General features: G+C 40.3%; 1 protein-coding gene across 2 annotated transcripts; it reads right to left on the bottom strand.

The window, feature by feature from the left end:
• Window positions 1-170: 170 nt before the first annotated feature.
• On the bottom strand, window positions 171-16,656 carry lifra (LIF receptor subunit alpha a). Of its 2 annotated transcripts, none has more exons than XM_086206491.1 (18): window positions 16,495-16,656; window positions 8,289-8,504; window positions 7,613-7,749; window positions 7,141-7,294; window positions 6,746-7,021; window positions 6,420-6,546; window positions 5,656-5,792; window positions 5,352-5,494; window positions 5,051-5,204; window positions 4,706-4,770; window positions 3,689-3,926; window positions 3,353-3,532; window positions 3,064-3,156; window positions 2,798-2,947; window positions 2,497-2,634; window positions 2,314-2,407; window positions 2,112-2,178; window positions 171-1,906 (listed from the first exon to the last, which is right to left on the bottom strand). In XM_086206491.1, the coding sequence occupies exons 2-18, from the start codon at window positions 8,392-8,394 to the stop codon at window positions 1,205-1,207; spliced, it is 2,961 nt and encodes a 986-aa protein (XP_086062617.1). In that variant the 5' UTR covers window positions 8,395-8,504; window positions 16,495-16,656; the 3' UTR covers window positions 171-1,204. The 2 variants fall into 2 exon arrangements, with proteins under 2 accessions (XP_086062617.1, XP_086062618.1); XM_086206492.1 differs by lacking the exon at window positions 16,495-16,656 and adding an exon at window positions 10,089-10,221.
• Between the last annotated feature and the right edge of the window lie 440 nt (window positions 16,657-17,096).

The following is a 17,096-nucleotide window of genomic DNA, read 5'->3' as shown; positions in this document are numbered from 1 at the left end:
AGTGTAATAAATGAAAAACTGCATACTTAGCTACCATCTGCACTGAAACAGTTGATTTGTAGTGTTTTTATAGTGTTTCATTTTGACATTTTTGAAATTTTCCTTCTGCATTTATATATATATATATATATATATATATATATATATATATATATATATATATATATATATTTTCACAACACTAAAAGTAAAATAGATTTGAAATGCAAGATAACCAAATCAAACTGGATATGCCATTGTTAGATGCCCATTACAAGGAGTCAAGGCAGTGAGGGTACTTCATAGCGCCACCAGGTTGCAACTGGGTGCAATAGATATGGTGCAATACAGAGTTTTGAGAAAATCTTCAAGAACTTTCTCAGAATGGAATTTTTTTTGACACGTGTACAGAATTTAATAAATGACATTTGAGTGAATGTAGCTAACACTTACGTGGGATATTTTATTTTCTGTACAGAATACGCCTCCTCTGTAGCCGCAGGCGGCCTTAGCTACTGTATATTCAATTTGTTCCAACAAAGGAGCCCTGAATGAGTGGCTTCTAACGTCAACGTAAACCTGTTATTTCATATTTTAAATTTCACAGTAACTTGCTGAGGTTATGAGGGTTGACGTGAGCTATCCGTGGCGTTGAAAGAGTTTGAAGTGGTATTCAGACACTGTTAAACAAATAAAGTATGCATGCTCATTGAGTGTTTTGCTAATGTACCTACAAAATGTACACCTACAAAATGTACAACAGCTTAGAATGCACATGTTATTTAGTACTCTGCAATGGGGATCTTTGAAAATCAGGCCCATAGTGCTACCCAATGCAGACTAGAGGAAGACAGGACTTGTCACTCCAAAGCAAAAATGTCATTGGTTCAGTTTTCAATTAAGGGGATTATTTTGATACTTCATATGTTGAGTTGTCCACTGTGTCAAAAGTGCATGTCAAAATTATGGCATATTGATGAATGAGTGGTGTTAAGGCCCCATAATCACTCTTGAAACAGGCCCACAGTTGCTTAAGGCCGCCTATGTCTATTACATAATTAACCTGCTGTCAAGTGCATTGTAGGTATGGACTGCTACATCAGAGGAGATGTAATGTCATGATCTTAGGGGCTAAACTTTTCTGATTTATGTCCCTGAAAACAGTAATGAATCATGAAAGTTTTTTGGAACACCCTGACCTGGCCGCTTTAGGTGACACAAGTTATCATGGTTTAGTGGATGACAGCAGGTTGGTGAACCAGGTTGCTGCTGAAGATGACAGCTGATGTTTCTCCTCTGCACGGTCCTCTGACTCCCCATCAGGGAGGAGGAACTGAGTGGAGGCAATAGAGGTGGGGGATCCCAGAGAGGGTGCCAGGCCTCCCCTTTCCTCAGCCTCCCCAGGGGAGTCCAAATGCCAGGAACTCTGGGGTTTATAGCCCCCAGTGCAAGCAGCTTGGGGTTCTGAGAAAGACTGGGGAGGAGCTGGGTGAGGGTTATCACTTGGGCCTCTAGGTTGCATTTGGGGCCGGTAACCCCCTCCTTCACCTCCAAAGCTATTTAATAAACTAGCCTGAGGTCGGTGGCCCTCAGAGGAGCCCTGTTGGTCAAGTTGGAAAACCAATGAAGAGCCAGAGGTCTGGATCCCCGTGTAAGTCACATCTGTCTGTGCCGAATCCAACGAAGATGCAGAGGAATCAGACGAGTCTGGGAAACGTGGCCTGATGGGCCGCTCATCTACCATTTGGTTGTAATAGCGTAATGATGTTGGCTCATCTGTGTCAACTGGCTCATCTCCATACCCATACTCATCTTCCTCCTCATCTTCTTCAGGAATGACAACGAGCACTTCTTTACTAGAATCCCATGCAGGCTTTTCCACAATATGGACCATACTGTGAGGGGACGGCTTCACATCCAGTGGACCCTGTTGGACACACAGAGCGGTCAAAACACTCGACTGAAACACTATTTCATAGTTCCTCTTCACATTGAAAACACAAAATAAAAGTGAAACAAATCAGAAATTTCAAAACCAGACATATTTACACATAAACACATAAGAATGACATAAAATATGGCATCATGAGTTTTGTTTCTAGAATCAAAGCAGAATGAAAGATTCGACCTACCTGAGTCATGGACCAGTCACCAGGCAGCTTGGGTTCAGGTATGTCTGGATAGAATGCCGTCTTCACCCTAGTGAGGAAAAAACATGGCTTTATCATCAAATATCTTTATACCATTATACCAATCCATACAGTGAGTAAAGCTAATGTGGTGGATGTGCTATTCTGTATGTGTTTCTGGCATTATTACCAAAGAATGACTCACCATTTCCGTTTCTTGTAGCAAACAAACGTGACAATAACCAGGAATAAGGCTGTAATTCCCAGAGAGGCCAAGATTTCTAGAATCAGCCAATCAGCTGTCACAATGAAACACGAAGATCATGAGATATTAGATGTGAAGTAAGATTACATTTTTGAAACTTTGAGTAATGATTGTTGCACATACTGTCTGGTTCCAGTGTTAAGGATGCAGTGGCGCCTGTGTCCTCGCCTGCTGAGGTGTAGGCTTTGACAGTAAATTTATAGGAATCCCCAGAGAGACCCCTCACTTTGTAGGTCCTGGTTTCTTGGCCCGACAGATTGGCTGTACAAAGATGGATTGTGTTAAGAACAAAAAGATACATACAGAAAGAAAAAGAAATTAAGAGGAGAAAGTATAGGAGCAGGACAAAAACAAAGGTTTATTCCAACATATTTTGGTGTATTGTGTCAGCATTACAGTAAGACATTTACATCATAACATTTACCTAGAAGAGTGAGCTGGGAGTCATTATTGATGTAAATATTGTAGCCCAGGAGGTAGCCTCTTCTGCTGACCAGCGGGATCTCGCCCCATGTCAGGAGAACATCAGAGTCCTCCTGAGTGACAAATAGCTGGGGGACAGAGCTGGAGGGGACTTAAGAGGAGAAGTACGAGAGGATGGAGGAAGGGGAATGAGGTCAGAGTCAGAAACTTAAATGCCCAGTATGACAGAAGAAATCAAGGGTTCTCCTCATGGGGCGTTACACTTACCCAACTCCTGCATGTAGCCCTGCCAGCGTTTCAGCAGCTCAGAGGAGCAGCTGTACAGGGAAATGTTGTACCTCACACCTGGTTGCAAGTTGGCTGATGGTAAAGACATTAAAGAGGTTAATTCAAATCATTAACAAAGATAGCAACCCCTCAGTAATGGTACTGCTGAGAGCAATATTTATAATGGGATAGAGAATTCCACTTGGATTGGATCACTCACAATGCATCTTCACACAGTCTGAACTTGACAACTGTCTTGATTAATAAGGGAGATGTAAGGCAGGCATACCTGATTCAAGTGAGACATTGGTGCTTTCTGAGGCCACTCTGATCCACTCCACATGACAGTCTCTCAGGCAGAGGGCATCATGCCATTCTACCACGTAACCACAGCTGGTGTTGGTCTGCCAGAAAAGAGGGAACCCTCCATCCACATAGACCACCCTGGACTCAACAGTGAGATTCTGATCTGGAAAGACAATATAAAGCAATTTTATAACCGAACGACACATCTTAACCATCTCCTTCTAAAACCGAATAACTTCTGCTCCCAATGAGAGAATCCAGAATGGCTGAGTCTGGACTCAACTGGATGGTTGTAGGTCACCGGTCATTTACCACGTACCTTCGAAATGCGGAGGTATCACTACTCTTGTAGGCTTTGACACTCCCGCAGCATTCTTTGCAGTGACGGTTGCAATGACCTTGTTATCTTTGCTGAGGGAGGTGATTTCCTTGAGGTTGACTGGCATGATGAAAGTATTGGGAGGAAAGCTTTTTGTGTACAGTAGACTCTCCTCGGGGCTCCAGAGCATCACTTCGTAACCTGTGATCTTTCCGTGGCTTTCTTTTTCTGTTAAAGGCTGAGTAGAGAGAACAGCATGTGGGAGGTGGACAAAAAAAACCAAAATAAACAATTGGAATCATTTTGTAATTGCAATTTCAATTATCTATGTCATGTGACCTCTAAATGGTGTCATGCCATACATCTTTCCAAACAGTAAAAATGCTGCTTATCTTGGAACCGGTCTCTGTAGCAGCACTCTAAAGATAGCTAGCCTAGACATCCCTTCTCTCCCTAACATCCTCCAGCTCCTCCTGCAGATTCCCAGAGCATTCACAGTCCAAATCAGATATAGAAGCCTCCAGCATGTTCATAATCTGCCTGCCATTTGAACGTACTGTATTTATCTCGTTGCACTAATGACATGGTCTTTTCCAAGCCTCACCGGTAAGGCTGGGAGCCGAAATTGAAAGTTTTCCCTCTGAGTCAGCTTACTCTCCTCCTCAACAGCCCAGTGCAAAACCAATGTTACTGCAGCGAGTCCGCCAATCTGCTCCATCTTGATCTCACTTGTAAAAGCACTTTCCAGTACAAACCACGACGTTATACTATACGAACAAAATTCTGGTGATACCACTAACAAGTAAGTCATGGACTTTCAGCCCAAGTACATTTACCTACAAAGTACATTTCTGAACCACCTTCTGATCAAGCATGGTCTGTGTTTAAGCCAATCCATGATTAGCACAGAGGTTCTAAGTACGTGCCCCTTGGGTTCAAATTAGTTAGGTCAAATATCTAAATTTTTTAAAAAAAGAGAGAAAAAAGACATTAAACAAAATGAAAAAATCAAATCACCTTCCAAAGGATCTGGCCAGTGTTGTCACTGTTGGTGTACATCCATGCATCGGGAGCATCTGGGACTAACGGGAGATAAAACAATTATTCACATATTTTACACTTACTAAGTGTGTAGTGCTTTTGTAACAGACAACTGGATTTCATCAAAACTTTAACGAAGGAAGATATTTGAAGTAGCATAGTGAACTAAATGGTTGAAGCAGAAACATGAATCACTGGTCGAACATGTGGCCAATTTCATGATATGAGAGACAGAAATGCATACTGATCAATACTGAAACCCGCACTCTTAACTCACAGAAATATTTGACAAACAAAGGATACAACAATTAAAATTCTTACTGTCAATGTTAGTTTTGAAAGAAAATGGTTCGCTCCAGTCTCCCCACTTCCAGAAATTCTGCTGGGCACCACAGCGGATTTTAACACCATAATTCTCGTCAGGATGCAGGTCCAATAGAACAGCAGACCTCAGACCCACACCCGTGAAGGTTTGCTGGAGAAATAAAGTTGTTGTTGTTTTTTTTTTACAATTTAATAAATTGATGGCAGCACAAATGGAAAGACTGGAGAGGTCTACACAGGTTTTCAATTTGAAATATAATTGAAGTACAGAGATGATTATGTCACATGCACAGCTCACCTTTGTTTTAAGTTCTGGAGAGGTTAGCTCTACCTGGCAGACAAGGGCCAAGGAGGAGTAGCTATCATACTTCCACTGCCACGTGAGTGTAGCATTCCAGGCACTGACCACACCGCTCAAACTAACTGGTGCCACTGGATGCACTGGGGTTTAAAGAGGGAAACAACAATCAGTAGCTATTTTACTGCAGTAACTATTCTACGTGTTAAAATTCATTATACAAGTTTACATGATGACTTCTATGAATTATTTCTGCTGTGTGGTGTTTTGTTGATGATGATAAGCCGCAAGCTGAGTCACCCACCTCTGTGTCTAATTTCACCAGAATCTGTCAGGCTGTACTGGCCAAGAGGATTAACAGCCTTTAGTGTCCAGTTACCTTCCCAGTTGGCCAGACTACATGTTCTCAGTTTCTCCTGTGATTCGTCTTCAGTACAACTCCTATAAACAAAGCAGAACAGATGACAATTTGACAGCAGGTTTGGGCAAAATTTCACTGTCGATCCACTTGTATACCCAGATGTATCATGTAGTAAAACTTTTCTCTCCCTAATATCCGTATTGGCATCAGGCCCAAAATTCCAGCTTAGGTCAGGTACTAATATAGACACATGCATAACCATGTAACTGTATTTTGCCCAGCCTACAGTCAATTCCTGTAAGGTATGTGGCCGGCCGCCCACCCACTATCAATGCTAAATGGGCACAGTAAAGCAAGTGGTTACTTAGAATGAGCGCTTTATATATAATTTTTTGTCATCCTCTTATTCTGAGGACAAAATACTTTTGAGGAAAAGGAGGGCGCACAGTCAGGAATAATGCAAAGATTATTTCATCACGTTGTCCCTTATTGATTTGAAAAGATGCTTTTTAGCTGAAGTTTGAGTGAGTGACTGAACATGCAAGAACTTCCCCTTGTGTGGAATCTGACATCTGGGCTCTATAAATGAGTGTGTGTGTGTGTGTGTGTGTGTGTGTTAAGTAACTGTGTTGGATTACAGCATGTGCCGTGTGAGATATAGCTGTTTCTAAAGTGATTTATTGTATTAGTATGCTTGACTGTGGTACCTCTGGTTCACGGAGTAGTATGTTCTTCGTCTGCCATACAAGTATGTGTCTCGTCCCACACTCCACTGGCACACGGTTGAGATTAAGTCACGTGTCTCACATACAAAATCACTGGGCAGTGGCGGATCTAGGAAGGTAGGAAAAAAAGTAGAAACTCAGATGTTTTCTAATAGATAAAGTTACCTGGATGGATTACAGACCAGCTAGATTTAGGGTGTTTTTAGTGGATCACTAATGAGAGTAAAAAAATAAAACAAACAGTAGAACTAGGAAAAAATTATAACTACACACACACACTATGACAGCCATCCAAGAAATCATCTTACAGCCAACGAAGATCACTGCTCCAGAAAGTTTGGTCTTTGGGTTGTTGAAACAGAGGACGTTGGTTCCTGTCCTACGAGAGGGTCCTTGATTAAACACATAGGTGGCATAGCTTCGCCTACTCAGTCGTGTTGTATTCACAATTATGTTGCCATAGTTGATGGAACCAAAAAGTTCCCCCTCCTCCATAATGCAACAAAATGTTGTATTGGTTCCCACAGGTACTACTCTATCCTGGGGATACATCTGGAACTTCTCATTGGTGGGCATATCGCTTCCTGAAAAATAGAAGTTAAAAAAAAAAGACAAATGGAAGACAAACCAAGATGCAGACAAGAACAGAAGGAAGTAAAAAGGATAAAATAACATATTTTGGTGTAATTATTGTTAGTGTGACCTTGGAGGATCTGAGTGTTGCTCCACTTGCTTGTTTTCGACCCGTCTCTGGAGCAAATTTTGATCGACAGTGAGGTACACTCCAGAGGTTCAACTGAGGTCCAGTTCCATTGATGCTGCCCGCTTATCGGATTTACAGTTGCAGACACCGTCTCCTGCAGATGACGCACAAAAATAAACCATGAGGGAACAAACAAGAGCAACAAAAAGCCTGTAGATGATGTCATAGATGAAAAATAACATATATGACATAACCTGTAAAATCACAAATTCACTTATGTTGGAAGATTTTTAAAAGACACCATCCTTGCTGTTAATTCCTGAAGCAAATGAAATTAGTTGATTTTACGGAATGATTTTGTCCAAGCTAGCTCAACTCAAAAAGCTCTAATAAATGGAACATGGCTTTTGAAAGCCAACTTGCACAATAAGAAAAGCAAGGTGAAAAACTGAAAGAAAAAGACTAATCTTACATAAAAGACGGTTTGGTTGAGTTCAGTTCTGAGAATCATGATATCAAACGCCGTAGCTGCTCCTCCCAGCCAGGATATGGATAGTTGCTGTGTGTACATGTTGGGTGACAGGCTCACCTCCTGGGGTACAGTAAGGACTGGGGAAGAAAGACAACAGTTTTGTTAAATGTGAAGAAAGAGATTTCTGCAGATAAGTGCTGTTAAGTGCAGTGATATTTAAATTTCCAAGCATAAGCTGTTCTCTTACAAAGACTTTTGAACACTTGTGGACATTTATCTTGCTGGTTTATAGAAAATAAATGCATGCATGCAAACGGAGCTCATGGTACAATAAAATTACTGTTGAATAAAGTAAAAGTTCACAGTGCCACAATAGTTTTGCATTTGTCATTATCAAATGTTTGTACTTTGTCAAAGGCACAACAACAGGACATCAGTCAAAAACCTCCCTGCTCTTTAAATACCAGCATCCAGCCACTGCGACAAACTCATTACTGCGTGTTTGTCAAACTCTAAATTGGGAGACACATTTTTAGCACCAAGCCCACAGAGGCAAGCACTATGTTTTCTGTTTGCTCCTGCTGGCGTGCATCAATTCAACACTGAGCATGATGTCCATTACTTTAGGTGTGTGATAAGGACTGTGGGAAATGAAATAAGTAAATTCAGCCCCTACCATCTTTGGCTTGAGTGTGTGTAGCCCAGATGCCCAGGAGCAAACAGAGGACCCAGAGGGAGCTACAGTTAGCCTTTGAGGTGGTGGTGATGCAAAAGTGAGGCATGGTGATAGGGTGGTTGAGGTACTGTCTGTAGATTTCAAAAATTGAGCGTTTTCTCCACTACAGCAACTGTGAGCTGAACATCCTGAGAGGCAATGCAGATAGAGGGGATCCTGTGGGGAAAAAAAAGATATGAGAGAGGAAAGAAATGAACAGAAATCAGCTGAAATAGAAATGTGAGCTGCAAGGAAATTCAATCATTTTCAAGGTCACAATTTGTTGGAAATCTATCTCTCTAACTACGGACAGAATAATGCTAGGCTCTGGGGAAGGACTGCCAGGTCTCCCAGTAAACTTGGTGTGTTGTGTAAATTCATGCCTAGGCCAGCAGCTCTACTGCCAGGAAAAGCAAACCCAACACCAACACTAGAAAACCAATTTCACTCCAACAGCTGTTTTCAGGCTCTACGTGGGCACACATAAAGAATAAATGTCAGCTCTGGTGTTGCTTTATCAGTTCAACTCTCAAGTTTTCTGCAGGCCTGTTTTCAACCAACAAAACGAAGGCTTCAAAACAACACTTGTTTCAATTATTGAGCAGCTAGCAGGTATATTTACTAGCTCTCAGTCAGTAACTTCTCTCCAACTGTCTTTTTTTTTTAAATTTTTAAATATAAAGGGATATTTGAGCATTTAGAAAAGCTCTATACCAGTTCCATGTGTGTTATTGGCCTGTGTTTTATGTAAGTTTTAGTATCATTTCAATCTGTTATCTACACTGACAAATGCCAAATTTAAAGCACAAAGTGTTGCAAAACTCCTTGTGGGAGAGAACATTTTTACAGCTGAAATCTATGTGATGCTTGACAGACTCTCCGATAAACACTACCACCGAGTACAGACCGCACACATAGACCATCACATCTTTTTACCTTCAGAAGAAAGCCAGTAGCAACAGTAACCACATGCATAGTTATATGGAAAAAAAAAAAAGACTTTTCAAGGGAAAAAAATTAATGCGCCAACATTCAGTTACAGCTGCAACTGCTTTTACAGAGAATACTCATTTCTACACTCCAACCTCCTTCCATTGCCATCCCAAAAAGTCGCATTGTCTCAATTTGCTCAGGTTTTGTTTTCTCCTTCCGCTGCTCGCTGAAGCTTAAGAGCGCATCAAACGAATGCATTAATAGCCTCAGACTTATTAGGACACACCTAAAAATATCTGCTTCTGTGGAAGTGCAATCACTGAGCACAGACAGCCGACAGCATAAGTGTCTTTAATTACAAGCAAATCCAAAACTTAAACTATGCAGTGTATCTAGAAAGGTTTACTGAAGTATTTAAAAAAAAAAAAGATATTTCATTAAGTTATACATCATATGTCATGAGAAATACAGGAAAATTACCAACAAATGTAAAAACAGATCTGCCTTCTGAGCCATACCGACACCAGATCTAATGTTTTTCCCTCTGCTAAGCTTTTCTCAAAATACCCTTCACAATCACCCATGCAGTTCTTTTATGTAATACTGCTGCAGACTGCCAGACAGACTAGAAAGGCATGGCAGACTCCTGGTAATGGCATCTGAAAATAATGAAGTTTTTCACAACGTTAAGATTGGTCCGCCCCAAAGTGAACGTGTTTGTCCTCCTGTGCCGCATCCCTCCTCGGAGTAAAATGCAAATCATTACAGCAGTTTCTGATTAATCCTGCAAACGAACCTCCTAGTCAATTAGACAAGACAATACCTTACCCAACTCAGGCCTCCTCACATTCCACTGTCCTAACTGACAAACAGGTGAAGGATCCAAGGACAAGACCAACAAAAAAACAAACATGAGATAGCAGTAGTGAAGTCAACATTCTTGACTGCAGCTCAAGAGGAGATGGTGCAATCGTTTTATTGAGCACTGACCCTGATGAACCTGCACCAGCCTGTTTGTTTATCCAGTTATTCTCTTGTTTTTTTTTTAAATGTGTTTAACAGACAGTGAGACGCAACTGGGCTGGTTTCCCCTGAGACGAGCTCAGACAGGCCTCAAAACTACATAGGAGCTTGAGACAACAATGCTTTCACATCCTGCCAAACCCATTTATTGTAAAAACACAACCTTTTTCATTTTGGGGTTGTTGTTTTGTTTTTGTTTTTTAAAAAAATAAAACAAAACAAAAAAACTAACCATACACAGGGAAAGTCCGCATTTGTATCTGACAGCAGAAAAGAACAATGATGAACTGCCAGTGTGACCAAAATAAAATTTTAAGGTATGTTTTTGTTTGTTTGTTTTTAACTGATTATATAGTCACTGCAAACTGGAAGAAACTAATGACAAAATATTAGTAATCAGTAAATCTTCTCCAATGAGGATGTAAAAGCCAATATTAAGGTAAGTTTAGAAGACATTTGGTGGAGAATCAATACAACCCAACAGAACGGGGATGATTTTAATTGAAGAAATATAAAATGATCCCGAGATTTTTCATCAAATCCCCCGGAGGATGATGGCAGATGGCCAAGTGGCAGCCAGACTCCAGGGAACATGACAAACGGTGGGCTGAGAAGGAGGAGCTGGGGTCACTGGGGCGAGCTGACGCCAATCTAGAAAACGATTAATGTATTTTTGGATTTTGCGCAAGATTGTAACTGTCAGCAAATGGGGCTACAAAGTTGGTTTGCAGCAGTTACCTTTAAAGCAAAGAAAATCACTACATCTAGATTAGATTTAGAGGCATGGCTAAACATAAATACAGCTGTCCAGACTCACAATTTCTCACACACGTGTCTACACAAGTGGATCTCCACATGAAAGGAAGAGGTTCAGTGACCTGAATCCTATTTCAAAATATTTTCCCAACAGTAGCAACAGCCTGAAACATTTCCCAACCTCCCATATATCTTTTTGAACCGCCTAACCTTGGGAAAAAAAAACACAGTGCACTTATTGGAAGCTGGAAAAAAAAATAAAAAGGTAAATTCTGGGAAATCCAACCAAGAAACCGATAGCCACTAATGCACACAAGACAACAATCAATAGTCCTTAGCAGAGCTCTGGTGCTTGTCCCTGCTGCAGAGATGAACGTGACCACAAACCAGTCAGCGCCTTAAAACCAAGACTTAGATTCACCCGTATGCCTGTGGTGTTCTTAATCTACCATCTTAAAAACAGCTTTAGACTTTGACACTGTTCTGCTGGACTATTCGGCTGTGAAAGTCAGCCTTCAGGAGGAAGCAACTGAAGACGACCAAGTGTACTCATGATCCATGATCCAGAGCACAAAAGGTGCAGGTTCCACTGCGCTGCAATGTAATCATTTCTCTAAATCTAAGATGACTGATTGCAAAATCCCGGCATGCTAACACCCACCATGTTTCTAACATAACCTGGGGCCTCATTTATAAAAACCTGGCGTAGGATCCATACTAAAAGTTTACATATGCCGAAAAGCTGAAAAGTGCCTACGCAGAAAAAAATCTGATTTATAAAACCGTGCATACGCACACCTGCACGCACTTTCCCTTTATAAATCACAGTCCAGCCGGGAAGTTGCGCAGCAGGACTTGATTCATGTCCCTCCCTCTCCACACCCACAATTCACCATGTATGGTCATACAAATTACCTCATGAATGTGTTTTGCAAATAAATAGGCATGATGGTACCACGGCATTTCACGCTCAATCATGGCATCAACCAGACGAAAGAGGAACTCAGAGACCGAGATGGAGGTGCTTGTTGGTGAGGTGGCGGCGAGACAGGAAACTTTATTCGGCAGCCATTCAAGTGGAATTACCAACAAACGAAAAGCCACTGAATGGCACGCCGTGGCAACGGCGGTAAGCACGGCTGACACAGAGCGCAGCGTCGCCGAAATAAAAAAAGAAGTGGTCTGATCTGAAGGTGGAGGCAAAGAAAAAAGTGGCTTTGCACCGCTGGAGCGTGGCGGCTACAGGTGGGGATCAGAAAACACATGAAATGGGCACCAGTGTTTTAACAAACAGCTCCGTTATCCACCGCCGCTTATGTGGTGGAAGTTCGTAAATCAACATTGTAAAAACACAAACAAAAAAAGGATTTAGTCACATTTATCTTTAAACAAAATCTGACAAATGCATGTGGAATTTGTTCTCTTGCACATGTAGTCTACATTTGTAAACTAGGCTATAAAAAAATCTGAATCTGCTAAATAAAAATATTCAAAGTGAAAACTATTGGTTACATTTCAAATGAAATGTTGTGAATATAAATCCTAAATCTAGCTACATTGAAATGTTAAATCTACTGGCACCCAATAGCTGCAACATGGTTTAATGAATGAAAAGTGTAGCACTTCTTATCATGCTTGCAAGGTTCATTTTCTGTGACGTTGCCGGCACACCTTTGTGACTTTTGACTGAGCAGAAAGTATTATTTTTACACATTTATATGCGCTCTTTCCATTAACCAATTGTTCCCACCTTGTCACAATTGTCTCCAAAATGTGCATAAGCAAGGTCTGTAGTTTGCTTAAAGTTGCGCACATTCCTACGCTAGTCTCTTTTTTTTTTTTTTATAAATCCCAACTCTTAAGTTGCGTACGCACTTCCAAGCCCGGTTTTGTGCGTAAGCAAGCTTTATAAATGAGGCCCCTGATCTTAATGATTAAAGTTAATCCAAATTTTATTTTCCTCACACCTGGCTTACAATGTTAACAGAAGTCAAAAGGGATTATTCAGTTTTAAAATCTTTTTCATTCTCATAGTACAGGTGTCTACTATGAAAGCAATCCTGCGTTTTGGATCAGACCCGTTTTGGATGACTAATTGCTCTTTGCTCATTCCACCAAGTGCATCTGGTTGCCATGCTAGAATACGTAAAATAACAACAAAATGAGTTGTACTCTGCTGCCTTTAGTTGTCAAAGCCTTTCGACAAACTGGGGTTTGAGGTTCCAGCATTTTTCCGACATTTGAAGATAATGGTTGGGCTAATTTTTTCCCAAGTTTAAGTGAGAATATATTTTTAGATTTTGGAAAATCATCGATAAGCATGTATCTGAATAACTTAATTGCACTGATTTACTGCCCAAATTTACAGCAACTCCATTCAGGGATTGATGGAAGGACTTGAATTCACACTGAAACTATTTAATGCTCCAACAATTTGATGTGCTTATTTAGCACTGGAACTTATTTATCAATTATTTATCAAGCCATCTACAGTTTTTTTTTATGCAATAATAATAATTCAAAGATTTGCTTATTAAGCAAAAAAATAAATAAATCTTTTCAGTTGGCAGACACATTTTGTTTACTGGCCTGGCAGGATAACTTTTTTTTAATTCTATATTATTAAATACAATTAATAATTTTGCAACCAATCTACTGATTGGCCATTTAAAAAATATATCCTCAAAGTGTTAAGTTGAATAAATACGGTCAAATTTATTCCCAACAACCACTGCCTGAAGAGTAAAAACCTACTCATAGAAAATACATGAGATAATGATAAATGCAGGCGGCACGGTGGTGCAGTGGTCAGCGCTGTCGCCTCACAGCAAGAAGGTTCTGGGTTCAAGTCCCGGCTCCAGCACAGGATCTTTCTGTGTGGAGTCTGCATGTTCTCCCTGTTCCTGTGTGGGTTCTCTCTGGTACTCCAGCTTCCTCCCACAGTCCAAAGACATCAAGAGAGGACGAGGCTGATTGATACTCTAAATTGACCGTAGGTGTGACTGTGAGTGTGAATGGTTGTCTGTCTATATGTGTTGGCCCTGTGATGGACTGGTGACCTGTCTAGGGTGAAAGGGTGAACCCCACCTCTCGCCCATAGCTGCTGGGATAGGCTCCAGCCCCCCCCCCCACACACACAACGCCCCCAACCCTGAATAGGAACAAGTGGAAGATGATGGATGTAATGATAAATGCTTTATATGCAAGCTGTACTACTGATATGTAATATTTTAGAATCATGACCACAACTTAAAACCAAAAAATGGCACTATTTACTGTCGTGGATGGACCAGCTGAACCTCAATCAAGGGCAAACTTATGGGCTTTTCCTTCCAAACAGTGTTTGATCTCTCAACCTCTGGTGAAAAATGCTGTCATTATGCTCTGAAACAGGACCAAAAAAAAGAAATTACTGCTACTTGTGTTTGACCTTTGAATCAGTCAAGAGTAACACCAAATGCTATTGGGAGAATGGTCACAGCACCGACATTACACGCACGCACCCACGCACGCATGTGTGTGTAATGTCGGAGCTGTGACCCCATTGGAGAAAGAACATTCAGTCCAGTGTGTGTAGCCGTTGGACTTCAACCAGTGTTTCCTTCCTTCCCTTTCCCTGCAGTCCTTTATGAATGTAAATGTAAAACATGGAAGCAACAGGAAGAGAAATAATGACAGGCAGCTAAAAAAAGTACTATCTGATTGAGACAACACCAACAGCGCACCAGTCCATCCTAACTTTCTAAAATTAATATACAAACTCCTAAGATCTTTTTACAAAAACACAGCCAAGTGACTGCTCAAAAGAAAAACATCCTAACAGGGTTACTTTTGTCCTGCCAGGTAGCACTGGGCACTAGTTACGGTTACTGTGAGTCACTTCAATGTTTCTTCTACTGAGCCTTGCCAGAAAAAGACACAAAATCACATTTACTGAAATAAATAGAGGGGGTGTTTTCATGTTCATCGGTGAAAGTGTAAATTTTCTCTGTCCTCAGTGAAAAATCTTATTTAAAAAGCATGATTTGTGACTTCACCAATGTTTTGGAAGTTATCCCTGGTCCAAAAGTTAGATAACGTAAGTATAAACGTGCAATGAGGAACTCTGAATCCTCCCATGGACATACAGGGAGAACAAAGACAAAGGATTGGATTTTTGTTATATATTTACTGATTCAATATCTATAATTTTTTTATGATCATCTATATACACAAGTAAAGATTATGGATTCTAATAAGCAGTATTCCTTTATTTTCAAGACATTTGAAAAAAGAATATATCTATTAATTGTTGTTTCCTCATCAGTGATGATGAGAAAAGACACCTAGATCACTGGAACCATATATTTTTCAAAATTGACCAATAACTGCCAACAACAACGACCCAATAATATCGTGCATCCCTGTGAGTGAGTGGATTTTAGAGGCAGGAGACATTTTGTATAGTCATGTAATCTGGAATTTTAAATGAGATAAGAGTGGGTGCTCTTTTAAAGTATTTAATATGGTATTTACATCTGTTTTCCACAAAAATACTGTCATTTTTCTATATGTTAATCGATGTGCACAGGGCTCTTTAACACCACCATGCAGAAATGTGTCCTTCTTATCACATGTACATTCCAATTGAAAACGTGTTAAGGAATGAAACACTGTCTCCATTTGCTTACCATGTAATTTAAATAAATATTCATCTGTCCAACTCTAATCATTACTCGATATAATTGATAGGGATTAAATATAGCTATCATTGCATCTAATAGCCAAATTCTGAGCAGTGTGCAATTTCATGATCAACACAACATAATCGCTTACATCATTGTGTAAACATTAATACATTCCTATCATTTTAGGAAAGAGAAAAACAAAGTATTTTATCGACTTAGGTATCAATATCATTGGCTGGTTAACGAATAATTTATAATGAACTAACTCTTTTAGATCTCTCAATAATGATGATGGTGAAATACACAGTATCATCATGCAGTATACACCACCTTGAGGTCACGATTATAGAAAAACAGTAAAGACATCTATAGAGATCAAATAAGAATAAGTGATGATATGATGCCCTTCCACAAAATTTGACAAATACGGTCGATATCCCGAACCGCTTCATCAAAGATCATTTTTCAAAATTAGCATTAGCAACTGGCAACATGATGACAAAATTAGACCTCTCGTCAAGGATAGGGGTGGACAGTGATGACATTTAACAAAGCAATCATTTTAGTTCGTATTTTATCAAGAAATAGCGCATAGACAAACTGAGAAATATATTAGAGGTGTGTTGAGACTTAATTTCAATTTCACCAAGCCGTCAGCAACGCACCACACAACCACGCAGACAGGCCACTGATATTTGGAAAAACTATGCTAGGCTAGCTAAACTAGCTGCTGTCCACGATTAGCGTAAAATCCTCATAAACGTGTTCATGAGTGTCATCAAATTTACCTCTGATATAGAAAGATGTCCCCTTCTATGTTGTTTATGTTGTATGTCGAGTATCCCAGAAAAAAGGAGCAGGCGAGTTAATTTTTAACGACGTGATATTGCCAGAGTCCAGGACCCGTGTTGTGTAGCCCACACGATTCCCACTGGATCCACATTCGGTTGGGATTACTGGAATCGGGCGTTTGATTGACAGTAGCATGAACCAATGTGGTTCAAGAAAAACCCGCCGCGCTCAGTAGAAAGGGCGTTGTCATGGCGCTTTCAGGTATCCAACGGAAAGAGGAAAATTTTAGAGCAACGACATTGTACAGACTTCTCAAAATATATTGTTAATGATCCTATCAATAAACTTGACTCTAACGGTGGAGGTGCTGCTAAACAGCAGGGTGAGATGGTGTTAAATACAAAGGATGTCAGTCTGAATTTATTACATGAAATGTAAAGCGTGCTTTGCCTTCATGTTACACAATTAGGTTTTGGAGGACCTATATTTAGTGGGAGCCCAAATGCCTCTTGAGTTGTTTTTTTCAGCAAGCAAAAGGAGGACCATTTTTTCTCGGAGCCAGACAACTCAAATGCCTCTGAATTTAACATGTCTTTCA

Source organism: Aulostomus chinensis, chromosome 6 (genome assembly GCF_037954235.1).
Source record: "Aulostomus chinensis isolate RoL2024-O1b breed Wild chromosome 6, RoL_Achi_v1.0, whole genome shotgun sequence".
Classification (NCBI taxonomy): domain Eukaryota; kingdom Metazoa; phylum Chordata; class Actinopteri; order Syngnathiformes; family Aulostomidae; genus Aulostomus; species Aulostomus chinensis.
This window is presented reverse-complemented; position numbering and strand designations above follow the sequence as displayed.

Coding starts and splice junctions, on each gene's coding strand:
- lifra (XM_086206491.1), bottom strand. CDS start 8,394: ATGCCTCACTTTTGCATCACCACCACCTCAAAGGCTAACTGTAGCTCC. Junction 7,750..8,288: donor ACACACTCAAGCCAAAGATG/GTAGGGGCTGAA, acceptor TTTCTTCCCCAG/TCCTTACTGTACCCCAGGAG. Junction 2,179..2,313: donor TGCTACAAGAAACGGAAATG/GTGAGTCATTCT, acceptor TTTCCTCACTAG/GGTGAAGACGGCATTCTATC.